The 25,397-nt window shown below is 39.5% G+C and overlaps 2 protein-coding genes across 2 annotated transcripts; one reads left to right on the top strand and one right to left on the bottom strand.

Annotated features, from left to right (window-relative positions):
• The first annotated feature begins 476 nt into the window (after nucleotides 1-476).
• LOC146451715 (uncharacterized) lies at nucleotides 477-7,483 on the top strand. Its single transcript, XM_085098932.1, has 2 exons — nucleotides 477-636; nucleotides 3,223-7,483. Exon 2 carries the CDS (start codon nucleotides 3,223-3,225, stop codon nucleotides 4,318-4,320), a length of 1,098 nt encoding a protein of 365 aa, XP_084955058.1. The 5' UTR covers nucleotides 477-636; the 3' UTR covers nucleotides 4,321-7,483.
• Nucleotides 7,484-9,707: 2,224 nt separating this feature from the next.
• LOC146451716 (uncharacterized) lies at nucleotides 9,708-16,148 on the bottom strand. Its single transcript, XM_085098993.1, has 2 exons — nucleotides 16,065-16,148; nucleotides 9,708-10,974 (listed from the first exon to the last, which is right to left on the bottom strand). Exon 2 carries the CDS (start codon nucleotides 10,957-10,959, stop codon nucleotides 9,847-9,849), a length of 1,113 nt encoding a protein of 370 aa, XP_084955119.1. The 5' UTR covers nucleotides 10,960-10,974; nucleotides 16,065-16,148; the 3' UTR covers nucleotides 9,708-9,846.
• Between the last annotated feature and the right edge of the window lie 9,249 nt (nucleotides 16,149-25,397).

Here is a 25,397-nt window from a genome sequence, read left to right on the forward strand (position 1 = left end):
TAAACTTGTTTGTGCAAAGCAAGATGCGTCAGCGTAATTGAGCTTAATAGAAATTGCCTTAGGGCCTTGTTTACGTGCTGCATCGGCTGCATCGATAATTTTTACGAGCGAGTTATTGCCAAATGGTGCTCCAGCTGGTCGCTCATGCGAAAAACATACGATTTTATGTCATTTGAATCTCATTGGAAAATAACAATTTCCTTTGACGGAAATCTGATGCAATCTGTATTTGTTTTCCTTTACAACTTTTGTTATGGTATATACTCCGTTGCTCATAATTACGAGCCGCAACGACTGAGAAATCAGTTTACTAAGGTTTTTAAGCTTGAACGTCGAACCCAAATCAGTTGACGCAACATGTATCTCTTGTTTGTCTTTTCGGTTAACTGGAAACAAATAATCACAAATAACATTGTTTGACCTGGGGTTCAAGTGGTTAGTCAAGCCGATTTCCTCTTAGTGATTGTGCAGTATTCGCCAGAACTTTCCCGGTGCATTCCAGAGGCCTCACGTAACCTCGGTTCTTTGTTTAGAAAACTTCTTGCGAGAGTATAAATATGAGTACCGTGGCTGATCACCGAAATACCCAAGGATACGGAACAAGTTTTCGAGTTCAGGATAGTAACAGGCTTACAGGTAACTTGAAAAACGTTTTCTCTTAGTGATTTAGATGTTATTATTTTAACCACTGCTTAGTTACTCTGTTAGAGGGCACACGTTTTTGCTTAGGGAGGAAGTCAGAGTTGTTTCGCGCATTTTGACGCTATCACATCCAGTAATGACCGATAAGCATCTTGGCGAGATGCTAAAGCGGACAGATTGAGCTTGATAGAAACTTTAAAACAGTTAACATTTCCGGTTGAATTATCGTCGTACGTCCGGTAATAGATTCCTCCGCGACGATCTATTTTGTTTACATCACATTCGAAGCAGTTTTTCGTGGCTAACAGTTCATCTCATCGAGATAAAAGGGCACTCTTGTGTGCCTCGACAAGTAAGAAAGAAGAAGAAAGTTGCCTTATTGATTAAAGCATAAGCGGAAGCCGGCAAGCGAAAACGAACGAACTGAAAAGGCAAGACTGTGCTTAGCTTTTGCAACCACAACGGTTCTTGGTTCAACCAAACTGTTGCAGTCAGTGATGACGTACCGTCAGGTTAACGAAATCAGTGCAATGATCTCAAAATTCGCTCCCTATGAGTATCAGAGAGTCGACTATCGAAATTTATCGAAGGCGATGCTTGTGCTGCCGCGCTGTTCAACCAGCGCTCGTTGAACGGAGTATCATGCCGTTTTCTTCCGTTGTTCTTTTGCTGCATTCTGCTGGTTCTGCGCTGATTAGGTTTGATCGAAACATTTCCTGCACGAGACGTCGGCTTTCCCGACTTTGCCGCGAAGTTTATCGACTGTCTTGTCACGTGACTCTTTTAGGGGGATTCCTACAGGGTTGGCGGCATGACCACTTCAGTGAGCTTCAGTGAGATGCGAAAACTGTGCCCAAAACTCGAGTTCTGTTTTTTCGCGTTTTCCTACCATTCAAACGAATTTTTTAGGGTATCTGTATTTATCGGATTTGAACGAAATATGGCCCTAATGTTCGTAACACATCAATACACCAGAAAGTATAATCTCCCAGTATTTTTCCGATGGCTGACAAGTGCCTGGTAGCCCACAACAAAATTTCAATTGTTCAACTTTACAATAGATTTCCTGTACTCTCTGTTATTAGTTTGATATCGGGTCGTCACGCAACATTCAAGTGCATCGTTGCATGACAACACAATGAAGAACAATTGCGAGTGGTACATGCGTTTCAAGTGATTTCAAACTTTCCATATTAAAGTGCCAGTCGATGTGTAAACATTTTCCCTTTGACTTACTGTTCGCAGGTGAACTATAGTAACATTACTTGTTTGGTGTAAGGAGAGAAAAGTCCGATATATAAACAACGCTGATAACGCCTTACACCCCAACAATGCAATTTCATGCTGGTATGTATGAAATTTAACGCTCTTTAGCACTTTGAAGTAAACTTTGTACTCTCAAGGTTGCTAAAAACAAACAAACAAACAAACAAACAAAATAGGTTTGAAACGGGATGTTATTAAAGCGAGGAATGAGGAATTGAGTATGGTTCAATTCTGGCTGCTACTCCCCCTCCCCTCCCCAGGCACACCCCCGGGATTTGCCCTTTTCATTTTTCTTCACTCACGTTCTATTCCCCATCCTCGAGAACGCAATAAGAGACTAAAAGTAGACATATTTTGACTTGATAATGACGTTTAGCTTACGTCGAAACGTCGTCGTTTTTCAGCAATTTTTTAATCTTAAAATGATTTTAAGAAATATTTTTAAAATCTTGTCTAAATCACTTCTTGGTCGTATAACCAATCAATGAGTAATCGATGAGTAATCAATGAGTGATAAACTGATTAGTCATTCATTATTGGCGATGATCAATGGGTGGTGGATGAATAATCGATGAACAAAAATTTTGTGGCCTGTTGATTACTCATCGATGTCATTGATTATTCATTGATGCTATTGATTACTCATCGATTACTCTTTGATTCATATATATTATTATGCGGCATTTTTCTATAATATAACCGAGTTTCCTGTTATAAATCTTAACGTGAATGGTTCGCGACAAGGTAGGCAGTGAGAGGAATTGTACATGCAAGGTTAAAAAAAAGTAACTGAATTCCTAGGAATCCAAGAGTCGTCTCTAGTCAATTACAATGTATGGGCCGTCTATGAGCAAAACGAAACGGCACGCATCATACTGTTTTTATGGATGGTAAAATTACCAAAAAGGAAATGTTCAGAAGGTCGAGCTGTCTGTCTCACTCTCCTGGCTATCAGAGTCTGGAAAACATACGTGTAAATTTTAGACAAGTTTTCTGCCGGGGTCGTTGTTTCGATCTATAAATGCAAATAAGAACTTTACGGTACGGTTTGTGTAGCCACGAGATTATATCGATGACTAATCAACGTCATCAATGACTAATCAATGTAATAAATGAGTAATCGATGGCTGAAAATTTTGTGGCCTATCGATTATTCATCGATTACTCATTGATCATCGGAAGTCATCGATGACTAATTAACTGATTACCCATCGAATACCCATTGATTATTACTCATTGTTTTATTGATGTCATCGATTAGTTACTTCTGGCAATTTCAACTTATTGAAATTGTCGTTTCTTTTGACTATTTAGATGCCCCCCTCGGTCACTCCAATTAAACCGGAAGACGATGAACCGGGATTGACCAACCAGTCAACCAGGTTCGTTGGCAATGTGGTGCACTCGTCACCAGTCTGCACAGATCCAAACTGCGTTCTTCCGGCATGTGTAAATACGAAACTACTGAAGAGCCATTTACAGAAATGCAAGAAGAAAATCGAACACTGCGACATTTGCAAAAAGCTGAAAGGCGGTGCAGAAGAACGAGAGATGCTGATGCCTGATGCGTTGGCTTGCCCTTCACTTAATCCCATTAAACATCGTGACGTGCAGTTAAAGGAGATCATAACTCCAGACGTTCAGAGCGATGATGAAATCAGCATTATCAAAGTCGTAAGCGGTGACAATAGGCGCAAAAAGAACCCGTCAGAGCCCTGCCTTTCTAGCCAGCAGATGGCGCCTTGTGATGCTGCAGGAAACAGTTCAAACTCTCTGGAACAGAGTTCATGCACTGCTGTAATACCCCTTGATCATAAACCCACCATCAGCTGTAGTATTCAGCAGCACCAGCAGCAGCAGCAGCAGGAACAAAATAACCTGATTGCATTGCAGCTAAATGGCGCAATTAACCCATGCAACCAAATCATACTGCCCAACTTGGAAGTTCTTTGTAAAGCTTTACAAGCTTTGAATACTGTTATTCAGTTGGTGAAGTCATCTGAATTGGAGATGCATGCCATTCCACTACTAGAACAGGCGCTTGCAGAGATGAAAATAACAGCGTTAAATCGTGTTGACGAAAAGAGAAAGCCCACGCCCTTTCCCATCACAAGCACCCCAATCGTGATGGAATACTGCGAAAGCGACATAACCGGAGGAGAAAACCAGTGGTTACCTTTGCAGTCGGTGGAATCACCCCAGCTTCCCCCTCCATCATCAGCCTCGCTACCCCTACCAGTGGGGTCCGTGGTAACAGAATGGCAATCCTCGGCATCATCAATGATGTTATCATCGGCCACACCTTCCTACAAAGCGAATTCTGTTTTGGAGCTTTGTGAAGACGTGACTGACCAAATCGATTTTGATCAGGATACCATTCTGCTGGATTTCGTCGAGGAATTGCTTGGATGAACCTAATCCACTGTGCTTCGTTGCAGGTGAGACAGAACGCCGCAGTGTAACTGCGCATGCGCCCCCTCTCGCTGGGCATTTCCTCAGCCGCGCCTTGCTCCACAACAGGCCCATCAAGGTTGCGGCCACTGTCCTACGACAGACAATGATTGTCTCACTCTGCCACTCTTCCCCTGTGGGTCCATCTCAGGGCAACTGTGGGTATGGTGTGGTTGTCCTTCCCAAAAACATGATCCAACCAGTGAAGTCTGCGTTGATCGGATGAAATGTACAGTTAATCAGTGTTGGTAGAAGTACATAGAGAGACCAAAAAATTTTAAGCCATCTAATTAATTAAGCTCTCGTCAGTACTGACTGGGCAACTACAATCTTGGACAGGACTAGTTGAGAAAAATGTGAATTGCGCGCGTTGATTTCCATCTTCCCTGGAGAAAACGCTGAGAGCAGAATTACAATTACAAGTGGAGAGGAAGGGGGTTGGGGTTGGGGGGAGGGAGGTGAGTTGCTGGTGTGTGAATGTAGCGAGTGCAATTTGTAGGTCCATGAAACGTTTCTCAACAGTTTGGTCCAAGATTAAATTGTAGGCTTAATGATTGAAAGGGGCACTGTCACGGAGCTTTTGCTGTATGTCGGTCAAAAATGCGCAAATATTCGAGAGGAAACCTCTTATCTAACGTAAGATTGCTCTTAGAGCATCGTGATGAAAATTTGAAATGTTTTCTCCGAACAAGAGTTAACTGTGATAATCTTTCAGCCATTTCTCTAAAATACACAGTGAGAACTTAAAAAAAAATGGCCAAGTTTTTCAAGTTGCAATCGATTTCTGTACAAGCCATCCGCAGCCAAAGAGAATAGTACTAGTTTCTGTGCATTAGTAGGATTATTGTTAACAAAACTGAACCATTATTTTGACGTTTACATCCATACCTGCATGAGTTTTTGCTATTGCTGAAAATAGGTGACATTGCCCCTTTAACCTTTGGGCCAAACCCTTTCATCACGTTGATAGGTAGCTACGTAACCTAGAGGGACAGTGGAGTTGGGTTTACACCCTCGTACTCGATACTTTTTGAAATTGGGGAAAGATTGAAGCAGCCTAAATTCCGATTGACGCCTGCTTTGTTATGTAGCTACTTGTCAGGGGCACCCAACGACAGTTTTCTCTCAGACCCTTTGAAACGCTATTTTAGGCTATCTGGAGAGCCTTTAAAGCTCTGTAGGTTCATTTCAGGCCACGCTATAATATTTTTATCTGTTCGGTCATTCTAGGACAACTTGAGTCTTTTCGAAATTACTAGGGCATCTTTGTCCATTTCCCGAAAACCTTAGGCCTTATTTCGTTTCCGGGAATCTTAGCTGACCTTTTTTCGGCCCTTGAAACGATACTTTTATCAATCCGAAAACACTAGGCCTAAAGTTTTCCATATCACGAAAGTTCGAAGTGAAAATTCCCTTTAGAAAATTGTAGGGGAATAAGGGCCTTCCGAACAGATACTTTACCGAAACGATTCGTTGGGTGCCCCTGACTTGTAAACAGGGATAAAAAGTATAGCAAAAAGTAACTTGTCTACATGATAGCCGTGTGGGATCCCAAAGCCGAGTGAGAAGAAAAAGTCATTAGGCCAGTTGTCCAGTGTACGAAAGTGTTATTGTGTCCCTGAGTGGACAGGTGAATTTCTTCAATACTATATAGAGAGGCCAGACCTACACTTCCTGAAAACGAGATGCAAGAAAAAGCAAAACAACAGCAGCAGCAGAGTTTTAATTTTTAGCAATGAAAAATAACTCCCGGAGAATATAAATGAATAGAACCAAAACAACGGAATTCAACAAAATTTGGAGTTAATGAAACCGCAAGGGACAAAAATTGAAAACAGCTTCGTCAAATGGTCCATTTTAAATGCAAAGAATTTGTCGGGCGAAGAAGGAAAAGTTTTCTTTGGCATAACGATCTGTTGGCACTTAATTGAACAACTTACCTCAATCAAGTATTTTTTTTTTAAAGCGATAATCAAAATCGCTTCTGGCAGGCTTCCAATAGGGACATCAGGCCTGCTTGCTACGTAGCACTCGAGAAATAAGGGTGCTCCGATAAGGAACACTCGATATCGTCGAAAAATTCGACTGATGCTAATTTTTAGTTGTTTCGATGTCGCTCGACAATTATAGTAACATAGCTAATTTCTAGAGAACGTTATCCAGATCTCTTTTCAAAGCATTTAATTTCGTGGCTATGTTTAATCAATTTAGTTACTTACTAGAATTTACGTAGTTTCTAGAAAACGTCATCATTTTCAACGCAATGCTTGGCTATGTTTAATCAATTTAGCCACTTACTATCACCAATTTAACTGTATTATATCCGCAGGAGATTAGACGTTCTCCTTAGTAGGGGATAAGGTGTACGTTTCTGCGCAATCTTTTAATAGGTACCATGTTTTGGTTTTTTTGCTGTACGTGTTAAATGCCTTGCTTTGTGACCTTAGTTGAAATTTTACCAACTCAGACTATTCTTAAGATATCCCATAGCAAAATTACCATACTTACGAACAAACAAAGACTTACTGGATATTCTCATACGGGGCTAATCCAGCAGAGAACGAGACGAGCAAAAGTACATGAAACAGAGTCTGAGGCCGGAGGGAAAGAAAGCGCGCTGGGAACGCTGGGAAGGGAGAAGAACAAAGGCCCGCCCTTGAAACCCAAATGATTGCAAGGCTGCCATGCACCAAGATAAAAGGCAATTTGTCTTAGTGCCAGCCTTAAAATCAGTTTGATTGACATGTTAATTGACGACTGACTCTTGTGTCTCTACAGAGTTGGCAGCAAAAACTATATCAGTACAGTTTATTTGTGCGTTGTAAGGTCAACTTCATTTAAACGTTTTGCGGCTGCCTCAGTTCACCCCCCCCCCCTCCCTCCCCATCCTTCCTTGCGCGTCATTTTTCTCCCCTTTTGACCTCTTTATTTTTGAAGGTATCTTTGTGGAGGGCAAAGAAAGACAACGGTCTTGATAACGTTTTTGAATTTTTTGAATTCGACTTGCCTGTAGATCAGTTTGTTAGGACGGATATGGCTGTAACAATATTTGTGTATTATAAATAATTTTGTTTGTATAATAAAATTTATTAAAATGCAACACAGTTGTCACCATGGGTGACCACCGAGAGTTTGAATGTTCATCACCTTCTAAATCTAACCTCCTACCTGGGCCCGGTTGTTCGAAAGCCGACTGACACTAATCCACGATTGAACGTTAATCAACCGAGGTTTTCATCTTGCTCGTTAAAAATTAAACTAAAAGCTAATTAAAAGCTAATTTTAAGCTAATGGTAAAGAAAAGTCTTAGCCAAAACTGATGGACAAAAATATTGTTGAAGAATCCCAGGATTAGCTTAATCAGGCTTTGAGCAACTGGGACCAGGTGGATAACTGATACACCCAAGTATTAGTCAAGAGCTGTGCACATCGTCTAAAAGTACCATTCTCATACTCTTTTCAACCAGGACTTTCAAGTTAAGTCACGTGCATAGGCCTTGAAATCCTGGTAAAACACTAGAACCAACCTCGTTCCCAGGAACTTTTCCCTTGTATATTGGGAGGGGCGGGAAAACACCCTGGTATCGGCTGGTCACGTGCTCAACAAACTTTCTCTGCGCCCTGTGCTTTGGGAGACAATCGTCCTCGTTTGTCGCAATTCCAGAAGCAAAATAAATGTTCTTGTCGACGCCGAAAAACTGACTGGACTACAAGCGAGGATCTTTGTTACAGTTGACTACACAAGATATTGAGACCGAAGGATTAAAAAATTTTCGATTTTTCACTGGGGGAAATTCCAACAATCAATAAACGGATTATCCAGCGGGTTGCATAAATTAGCCGTTTCTGAATTATTTATGGTGGGCACTTGACCTGCCGATGCCAGGGTCTTTTCCATCCCCTGCCAATTTACAACGGAAAAGCCCTGGGAACGAGGCTGCAGTGGAACAAGGCTTTACCCACGAGTATAATATAATATTAAACCCTAGAGTAATAAAGTTTCTTAATTCGGATATTATGACACAAAAAACAAGCCGAATGATAAACTTTTATAACAAAAGTCAATTACAGGTTTATTATAGCCTCCCTCGCAAATACTCTCAGTGACTCGACCAGCAATCGTTCCTCCCAAACAAGAAGACTTTTCGTTGGGAAAGAAAGAATGCTTGGCGAGCCAAAATGGCGTCTGCGAGGGAGGCTACTCTTGTAGTGGAGTTAAGTTCACTCATCAGTGATTCATTAAAGTTCTACCTGGAGTAAACCCCCCCCCCCCCCCACCGAATTTGGAGGAGAGTTCAGTCTAAAACATGAGCCCCCAAAAAGTGAGATGTGAAATCTATTTCTTGAGTTTTAACTTAATCTTCAAAAATAAGTGTAACTGCAGTTGTGGCGCTTTTGTTTTTATTTCAAACGTGCACGTTTTCGGCATTTAATAGTCACAGTGGCAAAACTTACGATAACAGTGGGTTTGTTTTATCACATTTACAGTGATGCTGATTAATACATACATTCAAAAATGTTTTGTTTTGCATTTGCTTTTTGCAAGAACGTATATACGAACAAAAATTAAGAGTGGGTTTATTCGCTTGTAGCAGTGATATTTTTACAGGTCATCTTGACAGAAGAGCCAAGATTTCACATACCCGGGCTAACACGATTTCCTACTTCCTCCCTAAATTTGTGCACGTTCTACTTTATTTAATTTAGGGCTTTTAAAATTAAAACTATATTTATGATTTTCATACTGAAGATGAATGTGGTGTTGAGTCGATATTACTGGTAAGGTCGAGCCTGTTTTTCTGGCGCAGAAAGAAGAGGAAGACTGGGACTGGCCAGTGCAGCATGAAACGCGATTCCATTCGCTATCAGCCTTCCCCTCTTCCATCTCCTTTCCACACTTGATAGGAAGGTAAATTACCCTTGAGTTAAGATAAGTGAACGGTGGTATAAAAGTAAGTATATTTGGCCTTAAATTACTCTGTAAATTCAAAATATCTGTTTCAGATATAGGAAGAAATGGCGTTATGAAAAATCGTTTCAGCCAATCTCAGAGTCATTTAAAGGAGCACTGTCACGGTAGACGTTGCTGAAATATTTGACAAAGAACCTGTTTTCTGACATGAATTAAAAATTGCTCGTATAACACCAGGGAGAAAATATTTAGGATAACTCAGAGCCGAGAACAAACTATTTTACGTTTTTTTGCGACTGCTCCAAAATACACAGGAAGAACTTGAAAAAATTGGCCAGTTATTTGCAATCCAATTCCATCCTAGCCATCCTTAGCCAAACATAACTAATGCTAGTTTCTGCGCACTACTGATAATGAGTAGGGATATTGTTATTCAAAGTGATACAATAAATAGGTAACACTGCCCCTTTAAGTCCTGAGGTACAATTCAGCCCTTGAGATCATGCTATTTGGTATTTTAATAGCGGGTCCCAAATTTGGAGTTCAAACGGATCTTTTGAACTTACATAGCATAATTAGTGCAACAGAGTGCTCATGAAGTCTGACACTGTGTCCTCTAGAGCGATGAATGATTCCTTTTGAATCACGTGATTATCTTGTTGCCGTTGGCAACTGTCTTTTTCGTTGTCTTCTGAAGCAGTTAAATCCACAGTCTCTGTAGCAATGTCTTTCGATTGAACACACTGGCAGCCAGATGACAGAGAACGCCTCGGTGCTTCGGAGGGATCTAACTTTAACCTTGTTTTATGATCAGGTACAGACTTGTTTGGTTTTATTCTCTGTCTTTTCGAGACAGCATGCTCTCCCTCTACTTTCGTCCTCGCACGTTTGTGTTGGGTCGGCTGCGCAGCGGCCTCCATTTCCTTTAAGGCGTTGTTAAGCAAACGTACAAAGACGGAATCCAAATGATCCGATCTCGGTTTCGAAAGAAGATCACAAAGCCTTCTTATTGCTGTGATCAAGCCCCGAGAGGGATTTTCAAGACCTTTTACGAGACCAAAGTTAAATCCCTGAAATGGGTTGAACGAATTGCTGTTTGGTATGCGAGAGTTGGGTAGTTGATAGAGGCCATCAATCTTGTATAACGGATTTTCTTCTTTTGCATGAGTTAACGGGGTTGTGAAAGTATCACTTCTCGGTATCGGAGTCCCAAACGGAGCACTGGGGGCAACGGAATTATAAGGGGTGCAGAAGGATGCAATATCTCCAAAGCCCGACCCAAAAGTATCCATTTCATCTAACATGCCATCAAGGTCATCAAAGACATCATCAAGGCTTGGTGCAGCCTCCAAAGTGGTGGATGACACCTCCGTATCAACGCTCGCAGAAGACACCTTTCTTTCGGGGCCATCTGACACACTTAAGACCGATGAACGCCACGTGCCGTCGAACAATGCCTCCACAAAGTTGTCCGTGTCATCTACACAATGCTCGCAGAGTGCATATAAGAAAGTGCTATCACTGCCACTGTCCCTAACACTGCTCTTTGCAGCTGGAGGCGATGCACGTTCTACTTCTTGATTACAAATGTCGGCTTGACCGCCACAAACACTATCCTGCCGGTTCCTTTCGCATACAAAGTCAGTAGACGTGCTCTGAGGTTTTTGACGTTGGATCTTTGATTTCATTTCAGTCTTCTTTACCTGGTAAAATACAATTGAAGATAATACCATCACCTCCCTGAACTGCACTTGCTGGAGCTTCATGAATGAATTAAACACCGCCTCAATGGCGTGTGTGATCACACGCACGGTTATGGTGTTCAATCCTCAGTCCCTATACATCTGTTACAGTACAGTAACATTTTCTAGAAGAGTTATGACTGGAAACGTAATTTTAATATAGTTAACGGGACGCTTACTAAATTAAACCCTTAATTAAAGCCTTGTCGTGCATGGCGTTGAGAAACCGATGCACCAGATATTCAGCTTTTGGTTGACGTACGCGTTTTTGCGCCAACGCCGGTTTGAGCTATTTGCGGTGGATATCTATTAGGATGGACTCAATCGCCTTAGAAATTCGTTTTAGTCGAAGAGAAAATCTACAGTTTTCTTCCGACGTTAATACTTGCGAGAAAAGGTCATCTACAGCTAGCATTTTCGAAAAACCAGCAACAGCTAATAAATTCGAGGAATGAAATTCCGTTTCCTAAAAGCAACTTAAATTTTCAGCTAAAGAGCCAAACAAATCAACACAAATAGGTCTTCTAAACATTCAGTCAAAACAGGAGACAACATTATTTTTAAGTATTTAGCTCAAGCGTTCTCGTTGGGTGCCCCTCTAACAACAGGTGGATTGTGAATAATACCCCCAAAACGTGGTTTGCATGGCCCTGAAGATGACTAATCACCCCCAGCCTGTTTAGACCATTAAGGTGTTAGCGATCACGTTTTTTTTTAATCCATTTCGCGATAAAGCCCAGTTATGTTAAACGTAAATTCACTTTCAAAAGTCAATCGAACTCGTTGCCGTTTTAGTAAAAGTTGTATAAACAAGATATTCACGAGACAATTTTAAAATTCGTTAAAACCGTTTTTACCGCGTAACATGCATAGTACACTTGGACGATTTTAGTATAATGCAACAGTTTCTGTGTTGGCCGCAGTTCAAACGTACCTTTCTTCTAAAAACCATTCATTGGTACCCAACGTTAGACAAACACATGTTCACCACCGGCGGATACGGCATGTGTTTAATTTCCGTTTTATTTCTCGACCATTAAAGCTAATATTAGACAATAATTACATGATCAGTGTTGTTGAATTCCTTCCTCGGCTTCAGGTCCTTCCGGGAGAAATAAATCATAGTCTCCGGCAAACGGAAGCAAGTGTGACGTCTATTAAAAAGTCTTTGAAATTAATTTCTTTATTTATTGGAAGAGTTTTGTTTACAAAAACTTGTTCGACGGTGTTTAAAAGAGTCCCAAGGTGAAAGGGCAATTAAGACACCGAAAATATCCGTGCGACATATACACAGTAGAATACACTACTGTACTTCTCTGCAGTGACCACGTGCTTTTTTCGTCTTGGACGATTAGTTTAGTTCATTTATTGACTATTTTTCAAATACACGAGATATCCTCATAAAAGAATGCATGTTGAAGGATATTTTCTAACATAACTTTGAGTTCATTAATCCCATCAACAGCAATTTCCAATTTAGATCAGTTCATGTCGTAATTCTGTCAATATAAAGTATTAAATAAGTTCCTGGGACACAAAATACTCAAAACAAATTGGGTGCACGTGAGTTTTTACAAGGGAGGGGAGGGAGGAAGGACGGGTCCCCCAAGGTCCAAGTTGTTGTCATACCCGGTGCAAGGAGAGAGAATAATGGCGTCTTATCCCTGGGGTACAATCTGAACGCATTGTGAAGTTCTAAAAAGTAAGATATCATTGTTTGTTCAACTTAAAGAAAAAGAGAATATAATTTTTATCCTTTTTGCCTAAAAATATATGTTTGCTGTAGAACTGTTATGTTAACGGAAGGAACTCGAAATAATCATGTTATCGAGATGTTAAATTGCGTGGGGGCCGGGGTGGGTGATGGACTGATATAAATAGCGCCAGAATTTACTCTTGCTTTCTACGTAATACTGAAATCATAGTGTGCTTTAGTTCGCAAGGACAGTAACAAAATCAAGATTTCACTTTATCCAAGAAACGCCGGTAAATTTTTCGTCGTCTTGGTTCGGAGTAGAGATGATCGGTTGATCGATTGACTGATTAGAAATTTCAAAGAAGGATAGATTCCTTTGGATTGTTTTCTTGGCCGACTCCAGTTTACTGTGTGAGAGGACTCCACTGGATTTGACCCTCAACTTTGGGTGCGTATGAGCTCAACGTCGATTTATTTGTTTTTTTCTTTTTGATGGACAGTTGAAACAACTTTCAGGTTAGTAAAATACTGACCTATTCCACATTTGTAGCGGGTCAGATCAAAACGGTCGCAGAGCTTCCATGCAACTCGGCGGTCTTGAAATCGTCATCACGATTCTGCACTGAGCTTGTACGTTATATTTCACAGATTCCAGTGCAACCAACATTGTTCAAGACCAAGGACTGTGATTTTTGTCAAGTTGAGTACTTTGAGTTACTATGAAAGTTAACTGAATCACTTTTATGCAAGTTTTAATAAATTTAAATTTGCAAAATCTGAATCTGCATGAGTCAGAGCTATGTCTTTGTGTGTTGCTCACAGAGTTGCCTCCAGACTACCTGTAGCATTCGATCACTACTTGACTGTTATAGATCATTCGATTTCTCCATCATTACAACACCACTGATTTTCTGTTTTCGTCAGTTTGCTATTTCCTCTTAGTTTGAGTTGAAGGAGTACATTCGGCTTTTGAACACCGGCAGTCAGACAACTCATGTACTGAGAATTTTGATCATTTATAGATCCTAGCTACGGAATTTCGGGCCCGCAACGAAATTAAGACCAGTCGGAAAGCATCGAGTCAAATCATCTCAGTGAACCTCGATGCGGAGGAAGTGTTAGAAATGTAGTCGGGGCGGCATAGGCATTAAAGCAAAACATATACCAACAAACTTACTCGACTTAACATCGAAATCTAACAATTTGATAAACACTCAGTCGACGCCATATTTTCTCGAGGGCAGCTTTAGTCGAAGATTTCAGTAACGAATTTCAGTGTTTTATAGGAATTCATTTGAGATACTCTCAACTTTAGTTGCTGATGACTGGTAAGGTTCTCATTAACGATTGGATAGGAGATTTATTTCCAAGTGTAACTAGAGAAATCAGATCGTTGTCCCGAAGGAGTGACATTTTGAATGGTAAATGAGCCAGCATTCAGTTTGACTCAATTCGTGATGAGAGGTATGACCTGCCACATTTCGGCTGCCTCTAGTAGCAATCAGCTATAGTGATATAGGAAGACGAACTGCTTTGGGTTTTTATTTTTTATTGGATCATAACTGGATTTACAGCCACTTTGATTATTCTGTTGAAGAGGTTATACTGCACATCTGTGGAATCCTAGTGTTCTCAAGAAACATGCATTACAAGAAAGACTACTGGCAAATTGATCTTTTGAATTCATATTGATCCATTATGTTCAGTCAGCATCATTGTTAGTAGCTTTAGCAGTCTTTCAAGATCGAAAATCTTCACTTCAAGGCATTTTAACCTTACCAGACTGAAATGATATGGGTTTTGTAAGGAAGGGCTGTTCTTAGTTATTCAACAGTACTCTTGTGAAGTTTGCCATTCGCCAGGAAAGTGTATGTAAGCTTCTTAAACCGTGATAGGATTGGACGACATTTGGATCAAGAGCTTTGATTTATCTTCTGATTTGGAACTTGCACATGTATTTAGTTTTGCACATTTATTGATATCCCAATCATAACTTTTAGCATTGTCGATCTCTGCAATTCAAGGAGGTTGGCACCTTCAGAGTTTAAATTAAATCAGATTTTGACCATGCATGACTCACGAAAACAGAAGTTAACCTGAAGAACAATAACTTCTTGAACTGAACTGCTACAATTAAGTGCATGAACAATCACAATCCTGTTGCTGCTAAATATGTTATGTTCTACAACGTGGCGCTCTGCTCAGTCTGTAGAGAAGATTAGAAATTGGGGTCATTTAAATGAAAGCTACTGAGCAGTACTTTTCTGTGTTTCTGTTTATTTTGCTGTACAAGGTCGTTACAGTCTCTGTACCTAAAGCGTGACCATTCAGATAAAAGCTACTGAGCAACACTCTCCTGTGGTGTTTATTATCGTGTACAAGGTGGTTCTAGGTTTAACTCTGTATATGAAATCCTAAAGTGTGACCATTTAAATGGAAGCCGTTGAGCAGTACTTTCCTGTACGTGGGTTGGAGTCGAATTGAGAGGGTTGGTTGAATTTATGAATTATAATACGCTGAGCACGATTCATCTAACCTTTTAGTTTGAAGATGAATAATCCTACAGTGTCAGTGACCGTTAAATTAAATGAAAAGTGATTGAGCAGCCCCATGCTGTGGTCTTCAGGGTTTATCAAGCACTGCAAAGTTATTCAGTTAACCGCAGTTTTAACCTTTCACTTAGAGAGTTGAAGGGTTAACCAAATTTTTGCCATTTAGTACTGTTTGAGCATGAGTGTAGACATGGTGCCTTACTGAATAGTTTGGGTAGCAACACAATTTCCCAGTTTTGTGAGTTATTCCGGTCTAAGTGATACTTTAGGGATACGGGGTCAATTCAGTTGATATTACTTGTAATTACTTAAATAGTTTGTATTCCGAATACAACTTGACGTCGAGAAATTGTCAAATTTCAAGGGAAATTCGCTACGACTAAGTGAATTCTGGTCAATTAGCATGACTAGTTAGAGTAGAAACTTCAATTGTATAACGGATAAGGTATTTTTCAATTGCTATTTCTGTTAAAAACTGTTTATTTGTTTGGTGGCCCATGTAAGAAATAAGTATTAAAAAGTTCTGACATTACTTTGGAAGTAAGTACAAAATTCCTATCGTATCGTTGATAGTGACGAACATTTCCTGTGTCGTATATCTAAGGCCCTTTACAGCAAAGCCGTTAAATCAATTTGGACCTCAGAAATTTTTTACAAAAGAGAAAAAAGTAACTAAATTGAGCGAAGTATTAGATGTTTTCCTTCCAATGGAAAGCAAATTATAAACCCATGTACATATTTTCTTTCTAGAAAAAGAGAATATAATGCTTCTTAGTCACCAAATCAGTCAAATTTTAACTTACCTACTCACGTGATCAATTGGGAGGAAACGAAGAAGAAAAATGAGAGAAAAACTGTTTTGGTGAGTGAATCCCACGTCTACTGACTTTTGACACTAAGCACCTCAGCTGTTTACGATCCTTATATGTAAACACAACTTATTTCTTATCAATATTCAAACATTCGCGAATATTCGAGACCCTTGTCACGCTAAGTATTTTCACAAAACCCTAGCAACATATTTGAGACGATCTGTAATCACTTTTTCAGCAATAGGGTATCATATACGCTTCCGAGTTTATTGTAAAAAGCTTCCGCCGAAAATCGCCGATTCAGTTGAGAAGAATAACTAATGACGTTTGCAATTGACGTATTTCCGCCTATGAGCTATTCAACTTGTACACGCTAGCGTGAGTCCATTGTTTCTTATTTCCGAGTTGATACTAAAATATTCTCAGTATAGGATGTTTTTGCCATCCAAGAACGCAAATTTAAGTCAAGAAGAATTTTGTTGACATAATGAGAAAATGATAGTTGTATAAACAGGTGAATTGCATGGGCCAATGGTTTCACACCGACAAGATATGCACCTGTTTACCGCGAAATGGTCAGTTTGAAAAATACTTTTTTTGTTGACTTACTTAAGAAAGATAAAAAAAGATTTTAAACAGCACTTTGAGTACGATCTTAGTTAATGAAGCGCACCATATGCGGATGTTTATTGTGAATTGCACCTCACTAAAACACATTAGTAGTTTTATTTCAATAACCATCAGCTCAGTGGATAAAGTGTAAACAGATTTAAAATTGAAAAATCATACTTTTCTCTCACAAGATTCAGAAAAACAATAAATAAATTTCCCTTTTTCTATCACAGCAGTTTGTTATTTATATTCGCTAACTGATGAAAATCCAAGATACATAATTGGGAACTGAAAATACCGCGTGGGATAGGTAATCGTTTCGTTTTGGTAATTGGTGAATGGACGACTACTGGAAGACCAGCTCTACCCAAAAGTAAATATACATAAAGTACATAGAAAAAAATAAAAATTTGAGCTAGCGCAGCGATATCCTTCGACCATTCTGCCATTTTAAAGCCCCCACACTTCCGTCCGGGCGAGACCAATCTCAACAAAGCGTATACAAGAAGGAAGCCCAACCAACCACGGTTAAGTGTGATACCCACAGGCTTCACGACACGAATTCAGAATTATCGGTCCAAATAAGAACAGATGTTTTCAGAAAGCGCTCGTTGTGATACTTCAAATACGAACTGATATTTGCGCGAGGGTTTACTCGATAGAAGTTTGGCAACACCTTCCAAATTACTGCGCGTGCTTATCGATTTGAACCTTTAGTCTTGGTAGACGTATTATGGCTTGTCATTAAAAACAACTTATTGTAAGTGGCACTTAGCGGTGAACCGCAAAATCAAAATCCAACAAGTGTAACAGCTATAAGCCGGCCCACGCTTAAAGTTAAGGCTTGTTTCAGATTTCATTTTTTTTGCCGCCTTATGTCACAACTGAGACGAAAAAGGGTCAGATTGGTTACAAGTTAAACGTCCTTTTATAGTTCACAGAGTAGTCTTCAACAACTCGACACGAATATTTCTCTAACACGTTGACCAAAAATGATTATCGAGATCCTTTTTCTTTGCAGTCATCATTTTGGAAGGAGAAAATAGATGTTGATCACTACTGGAGTTTAATCCTGGAAATTTCACATGACTGACAAACTTGTTTCAAACCTTGGCCAGCACTTTGCCTCCAGATATATCGACTTCAAAAACCTCAACTGGCTCAATAGCTCTGGCTCGAACCGTTTAGTTTACATAGTCAGGGAATATTTCAAAGACTAGAAACGTATTTCGTTGATATCCGGATCCTTCCAAAAGGAGACAATTAACTAGCGGTGTATGTGAAGAAAGTCAAACTGTTACACTGACGCCATACTGTATGTTTAAGCTAAAAACAAAAGGTTAAATTCGCTCCGATCCCTATAGCTGCTTTCTTTTATTCAAAGATCGATTTGTCCGTTATCCGTTATACCACTTGACATTTAAAGCAATTTTGGATATTGGCTTCACTAAACTTGTTATTGAGTAGAGAACAATTTGATACATCAGATATGCAAATTTAGTTTCTGACGTGACGGTTCGCAAATCGGCAGGGAAACAACGTGCTGAAATCTGCCAAATGGCCGAGCTGATCCGTCTACCAGCAAATGCGTTTAATTTAGTCGTGTTTGTATTCATTTTCAATCAAGAGTCAAAACCAACCTGGTGATCATAACTAGCTTTCGTTATGAGCGAGCATACATACAACACTGCACATGCAATGTCCACATGTCTACGCGTTACCGTGGGCGCACGATCCGTAGAGCACCGACAAAGGTTGCAAAGTACCGAGTAAGTTCACGTGGTGTCTGGTGCAGCAATACAGATGATAGTAATTTTACAGCGTGTTACGGTTATCGTAGCTCTTAAAGCTTAAGGGCCACAAGGCTCCAACCCTCCGTTCCCACCCCACCCCTGTAATACGAAAGTAATCGAAACTTACGCTCCAGCAAGGGTATACAGCTCCAAAGATCAATGATCTCCAATACGTTTCAAGATGAAGCTGCTAATTTATTTAATAACCTTCCCCTTTCTTCAAGAAACTGCATGGATCCAATTTTATTTTTTAAGGAGACGAAGAAATTGCTACAAGATAAAGCCAGGTCCAGACTGTGATTGATTTTCATTTAGCGTTTGGAACACATATTTTGTTATTCATTTTAACACCGTTTTTCTTAAGTTTGTCTTAGTTGTAATTAATTTTAGTTAGATATTAACGGATGAAGAGCCACTCTGTGGAAATGCTGTTAATAAAGTCTTTATTATTATTATTATTATTATTATTACTATTATTATTATTATTATTATTATTATTATTATTATTATTAGTATTATTATTACTATTATTATTATATATTTGCCAGCTCGAAGAAAGTGGAACAGTCGCGTCACAGCTCACTAGTCAAGTGTTCGGAAGTGATCTAAAATGTTCGCCAATGTCCGTTAGTACACAGTTATCAACTTAATTTAGCCCACGTGTAGAAAAAACAAAACTAAACGAAAAATGAAATAATAATAATAATAACAATAATAATAATAATAATAATAATAATAATAATAATAATAATAATAATAATAATAATAATAATAAAAAAGTTAGCACTCATTTTTCATTATTGTTTGGAACAGAGTTCGCAAAGTCGCTTATTGTTGTCAGAATCTACGTCAAGATTCGGAAGCGCCCACGCAAAGAGTCGGAAAAGAGATTTGCCCACGCAAAGATTTTGGAATATTTTGTGAGACGCCTTTTAAGTGTTTAGATTGCTTGAAAACCAGAAAACATGTTCTCTTTGGCAAGGAGTCATGAGTGCAAGTTCTAAACACTAAGTCGAAAGTCTCGAGTGCTAACTGCCAATCCCCTAGCTCGTTTTTACTGGTGTTGCATGTTAATAACAAGTGGAAGTCGAGTTTATTGCTCGTCATAGTTACCACTCAAAGCAATATTGGTTCAACTCATGTCGAGTGGCGCATAATCAGTATTTTAATAGATATAACTTTTCAGATGTGTTACAAACAACCAGTCGAAAAGGTGATAAATAGTTGATGAAGCTTTATGAAGTCACTGTTGTTATTATCAGTTTATCAATGCAATAAGAATCAATACCTTATTACATCCTCTCTTGCTTATTATCAACCGACCGGCTGGCTGAGGATAACAATTTTGCAGATTGTTCTCGCTAGCATGTCTTTTATTTTTGTCAGGTCAGTGATAACTTGATTTCTTCTCCAAATTTACAGCCTTTTGCTAGTACTATGAATGAACGCCAACTTAAAATTTGAATGCGGAACAACCCCGTCACAGCCCACCAATCAAGCGGTTCGGAAGGGTTCGAAAACATTCGGCAATGTTCGGAAGTGCTTGGTCATTGTGAACTGAAAAAAACAACTCATAAGAAAATTATCGTTTATTATCAGTTTATCAATGCAATCAGAGTCAAGACCTTACTGATGTTCACATCATGACATATCATGACTATGGGTGATCCAGTAGAGACGATAATGTACTGTAGCGTACACATACAGTCGGAAACTGATATAGTACAAGTTGCAAATAAAGTTAATGTTGCATTTGTTAAATGCAACCGACCGGCCGGTGGATGAGAAAAATTTTGTAGGGTGTTTTCGCTAAAATGTCTTTTATTTTTGTCAGCTCAACTCTAACTTGTAGTATTTCGCTAGCTAGTCATGACTGTGCATGAACGCCAACTCAAAATTTGAATGCGGAACAACCCCGTCGCAGTCCACCAATCAAGCGGTTTGGAACGGGTTCGAAAACGTTCGGCAATGTTCGGAAGTGCTGGGGCATTGTGGAAAAAACAATTCATAAGAAAAAGGATTCGGAAATGTTCGGAAGTCGCTCGTTTATTGTTGGTAAATATCTACGCAAGAAAATCGTAAATTGTCCACGCGAAGAATCATGAGTGGCAGTTAAGTGTTCGCGGAATTGTTTGGAAACTTGTAAGATAACGTTTTCTCTTGTTTGCAAATGGTTATGACATGATCATTGCTGGACTGAAAGAAATGATTTTGTTTCAGTTTTCATGCCCTGCAATTACAGAATTTCCGGCTTCACAGCACGTTATTGAACTTTGGTACTGTTTAAAAACACGTGGTGGCCATTGAGAATTCGTGGAAGGTTCGCCCACGCTAAGTACATACCTGACACATCAATCAAGCTAAAATTATTTGCCTGTTGGTGATATCCTGTTGGATATTTTCCCATCAAGAAATACAGAAAAACAACATCCTAAAAATAGCAAATCAGTTTTTGTAAGTGGTTTGTGGCTGTCGGTAGTTTTCGAGAAAAAAAATTGTCATTATGTTCAGTTATTGATGTTTTTCAGGATGCTGCTGGAACTAAAAAAAAAACGGAATGGCCTAACTGATAGAGGGGGGTGAATAGGGGTATGTAAATCCGCCGATCCGCTAAAATCAATGGCTGAATCCGTCGATCCACTCAAAAAATCAACTAAATCCGAATCCGCAAATTGTTTGCCGCGTTAGATGATACGCGAGTACAGAGGGACTTCAGTTTTTGGAGTTGCCTTGCGTGATATTGTGTTTTAGCGTTGAGGATGACTATCAACGAAATATTTATGTAACCAGCGTCTGTATCGAAACAAAATCTTGCAGATACGAGAAAAAAGAGCAAGCTTGAACTTCCTAACAACCAAAATCCAAAATCCGGGCTCCAAAACTGGATAAAACCGCGATCCGCTGTGATCATAGGATCCGCAGATCCGTTAAAATTTCGCTCTGAATCCAGAATCCGGGCTAAAATATTTACCAAATCCGCCGATCCGTAGACCTATTCACCCCCCCTCTGATACTTTTATCTGACTCAAAACATTCAAAGTCCTCTATTTTCCCGCGTGCCGACCGAGTTCGATTTGTTCAGCTGCAATTTTTGATAAATGCCGAATATTTGGGGAGAGGGATAGGGAGAAAAGAGGACCGTAACGAAACAACCCCATCCCCACCTCCTTGGTAGTCTTGTGCTCTTTCCAGAAACTAAGGCCCGGTCACATAGAGCAGTGTATACACTTAATATATATTTGAAATTGATGTACCAATTTTCATACGCTTTCCATCAAATGAAAAGCAAAACCGCTGCAAACGCCGGTAACCCGAATGACAGTCACTGAGTTAGCATTTGGGATTTTATGTGTGACAAAAAATCCGTGTTCTATTTTCTCTCCACCTCGTTTCCAGGCCTTTTCCTTCCCAATTTCTCTATCTGCATAAATTGGGAACATTCGTTTGATCTGTTCCAACTTTTTGGCTGAAAATTCAAATGGCAGAAGTTTAAGATAACGGCATCTTAAACTTATTCTCTGAATTTCCAAGGAACTGTTGATTTTCCGGTGAGGCTTGTAATGAATATATCTGCCTCGCAGAAAACAAAAGGGATTGGCTTTTCAGTCAACGGTTACGAAAGTCTGAGATGATTTTTCGCTGAAGGAAAACGTTGTAAGCTTTTTCACATTTTGATCTGAATTTCTGAGGAGGGAAATGTCTCCTGAACAGTCATTTATAATAACGAGCCATTGGATGCTGCTAAAGAACTGCTAACATAATGTAGTCAGTAAAACACTTTCAAACAATCGGCCACTAATCAACTGATTATTTTTGCTTTCTATCTCTGAAGCATAACAGGGTCAATTAAGGGAGTAGGAATGTGACAACTTTAGCGGTTCACCAAAAGATCGCTAAATTCGCTAAGGATAGGGTCAGAAGTCAAACTTCACATACATGCATACCAACTGTATTATAATTGGAACTTGGGTAGATCCAGATGAGTTAACTTATGTTTAATCGGCACTGTAGAGGTCAAACTTACCAAATTCAGAGTTAAAGCGAATCTTTGAGTTAGTGGGATTTCTGGGAAAGTATATTATTCATTTATTTGAACTCATGAAAAGGTCGCCGTTGCCCCAGAGTCGATCTCTCACGTTGAGTATCCGTCTGAAGCAGACGGGGAACTTGTTGGTCGTATAGCCTTCAGAGTCAAACGGAGAGCTGATCATAGGCTTTAAGTTCCATGGCTCATTTAAGTTTGTCTCATACGGAAGTTCGACTGGCTCAGTAGCTCTGGCTCGAACCGTTTAGTTTACATAGTCAGGGAATATTTCAAAGACTAGGAACGTATTTCGTTGATATCCTTCCAAAAGGAGACAATTAACTAGCGGTGTATGTGAAGAAAGTCAAACTGTTACACTAACGCCATACAGTGTGTTTGAGCTAAAAACGAGAGGTTAAATTCGCTCCGATCCCTATAGCTGCTTTCTTCTATTCAAAGATCGATTTGTCCGTTATCCGTTCTACCACATTTAAAGCAATTTTGGATATTGGCTTCACTAAACTTGTTATTGAGTAGAGAACAATTTGATACATCAGATATGCAAATTTAGTTTCTGACGTGACGGTTCGCAAGTCGGCAGGGAAACAACGTGCTGAAATCTCCGAAATGGCCGAGCTGATCCGTCTACCAGCAAATGCGTTTAAATTAGTCGTGTTTGTATTCATTTTCAATCAAGAGTCAAAACCAACCTGGTGATCATAACTAGCTTTCGTTATGAGCGAGCATACATCCAACACCGCAACCACCGCACATGCAATGTCCACATGTCTACGCGTGACCGTGGGCGCACGATCCGTAGAGCACCGACAAAGGTTGCAAAGTACCGAGTAAGTTCACTTGGTGTCTGGTGCAGCAATACAGATGATAGTAATTTTACAACGTGTTACGGTTATCGTAGCTCTTAAAGCTTAAGGGCCACAAGGCTCCAACTCTCCGTTCCCACCCCGCCCCTATAATATATTTGCCAGCTCGAAGAAAGTGGAACAGTCGCGTCACAGCTCACTAGTCAAGTGTTCGGAAGTGTTCTAAAATGTTCGGCAATGTCCGTTAGTACACAGTTGTCAACTTAATTTAGCCCACGTGAAGGAAAAACAAAACTAAACGAAAAATGAAATAATAATAATAATAATAATAATAATAATAATAATAATAATAATAATAATAATAATAATAATAAAAAAGTTAGCACTCATTTTTTATTACTGTTCGGAACAGAGTTCGGAAATGCTCGCTTATTTTTGTCAGAACCTACGTCAAGATTCGAAAGCGCCCACGCAAACAATCGGAAAAGAGATTTGCCCACGCAAAGATTTTGGAAAATTTTGTGAGGCGCCTTTTAAGTGTTTAGATTGCTTGAAAACCAGAAAACATGTTCTCTTTGGCAAAGAATCGTGAGTACAAGTTCTGAACACTAAGTCGAAAGTCTAGAGTGCTAACTGGAAGTCGAGTTTATCGCTCGTCATAGTTACCACTCAAAGCAATATTGGTTCAACTCATGTTGAGTGGCCTATAATCAGTATCTTAATAGATATAACTTTTCTGATGTGTTACAAACAACCAGTCGAAAAGGTAATAAATAGTCGATGAAGCTTTATGAAGTCACTGTTGTTATTATCAGTTTATCAATACAATAAGAATCAATACCTTATTATCAGCCGATCGGCCGGCGAATGATAAAAATTTTGCAGGCTGTTCTCCGGCTAGATGTATTTTATTTTTGTCAACTCAATGATAACTTGAGTATTTCTCCAAACTTACAGCCTTTTGCTAGTGCTATGCATGAACCCCAACTCAAACTTTGAATACTGAACAACCCCGTCACATCTCACCAATCAAGCAGTTTGGAAGGGTTCGAGAAAACGTTTGGCAATGTTCGGAAGTGCTTGGTCATTGTGAAAAAAGAAAATTATCGTTTATTATCAGTTTATCAATGCAGTCAGAGTCAAGACCTTACTGATGTTCATATCATGACATATCATGACTATGGGTGATCATAGAGACGATAATGTACTGATAATGTAGCGTACACATACAGTGGGAAACTGATATAGCACAAGTTGCAAATAAAGTTAATGTTGCATTTGTTAAATGCAGCCGACCGGCCGGCGGATGAGAAAATTTTGTAGGGTGTTTTCGCTAAAATGTCTATTATTTTTGTCAGCTCAACTCTAACTTGTAACATTTAGCTAACTAGTACTGTGCATGAACGCCAACTCAAAATTTGAATGCGGAACAACCCCGTCACAGTCCACCAATCAAGCGGTTTGGAACGGGTTCGAAAACGTTCGGCAATGTTCGGAAGCGCTGGGTCATTGTGGAAAAAAACAATTCATAAGAAAAAGGATTCGGAATTGCTCGGAAGTACTCGTTTATTGTTGTTAAAAAACCAAGCAAGAAAATCGTAAATTGCCCACGCGAAGAATCATGAGTGGCAGTTCAAGTGTTCGCGGAATTGTTTGGAAACTTGTAAGATAACATTTTCTCTTGTTTTCAAATGGTTTTGACATGATCATTGCTGGACTGAAAGAAATGATTTTGTTTCAGTTTTAATGCCCTGCAATTACAGAATTTCCGGCTTCACAGCACGTTATTGAACTTTGGTACTGTTTAAAAACACGTGGTGGCCATTGATAATTCGTGGAAGGTTCGCCCACGCTAAGTACATACCTGACACATCAATCAAGCTAAAATTATTTGCCTGTTGGTGATATCCTGTTGGATATTTTTCCATCAAGAAATACAGAAAAACAACATCCTAAAAATAGCAAATCAGTTTTTGTAAGTGGTTTGTGGCTGTCGGTAGTTTTCGAGAAAAAAAATTGTCATTATGTTCAGTTATTGATGTTTTTCAATATGCTGCTGGACTTAAAAAAA

Source organism: Pavona decussata, unplaced genomic scaffold, assembly GCF_977016875.1.
Source record: "Pavona decussata unplaced genomic scaffold, jaPavDecu1.1 SCAFFOLD_386, whole genome shotgun sequence".
Classification (NCBI taxonomy): domain Eukaryota; kingdom Metazoa; phylum Cnidaria; class Anthozoa; order Scleractinia; family Agariciidae; genus Pavona; species Pavona decussata.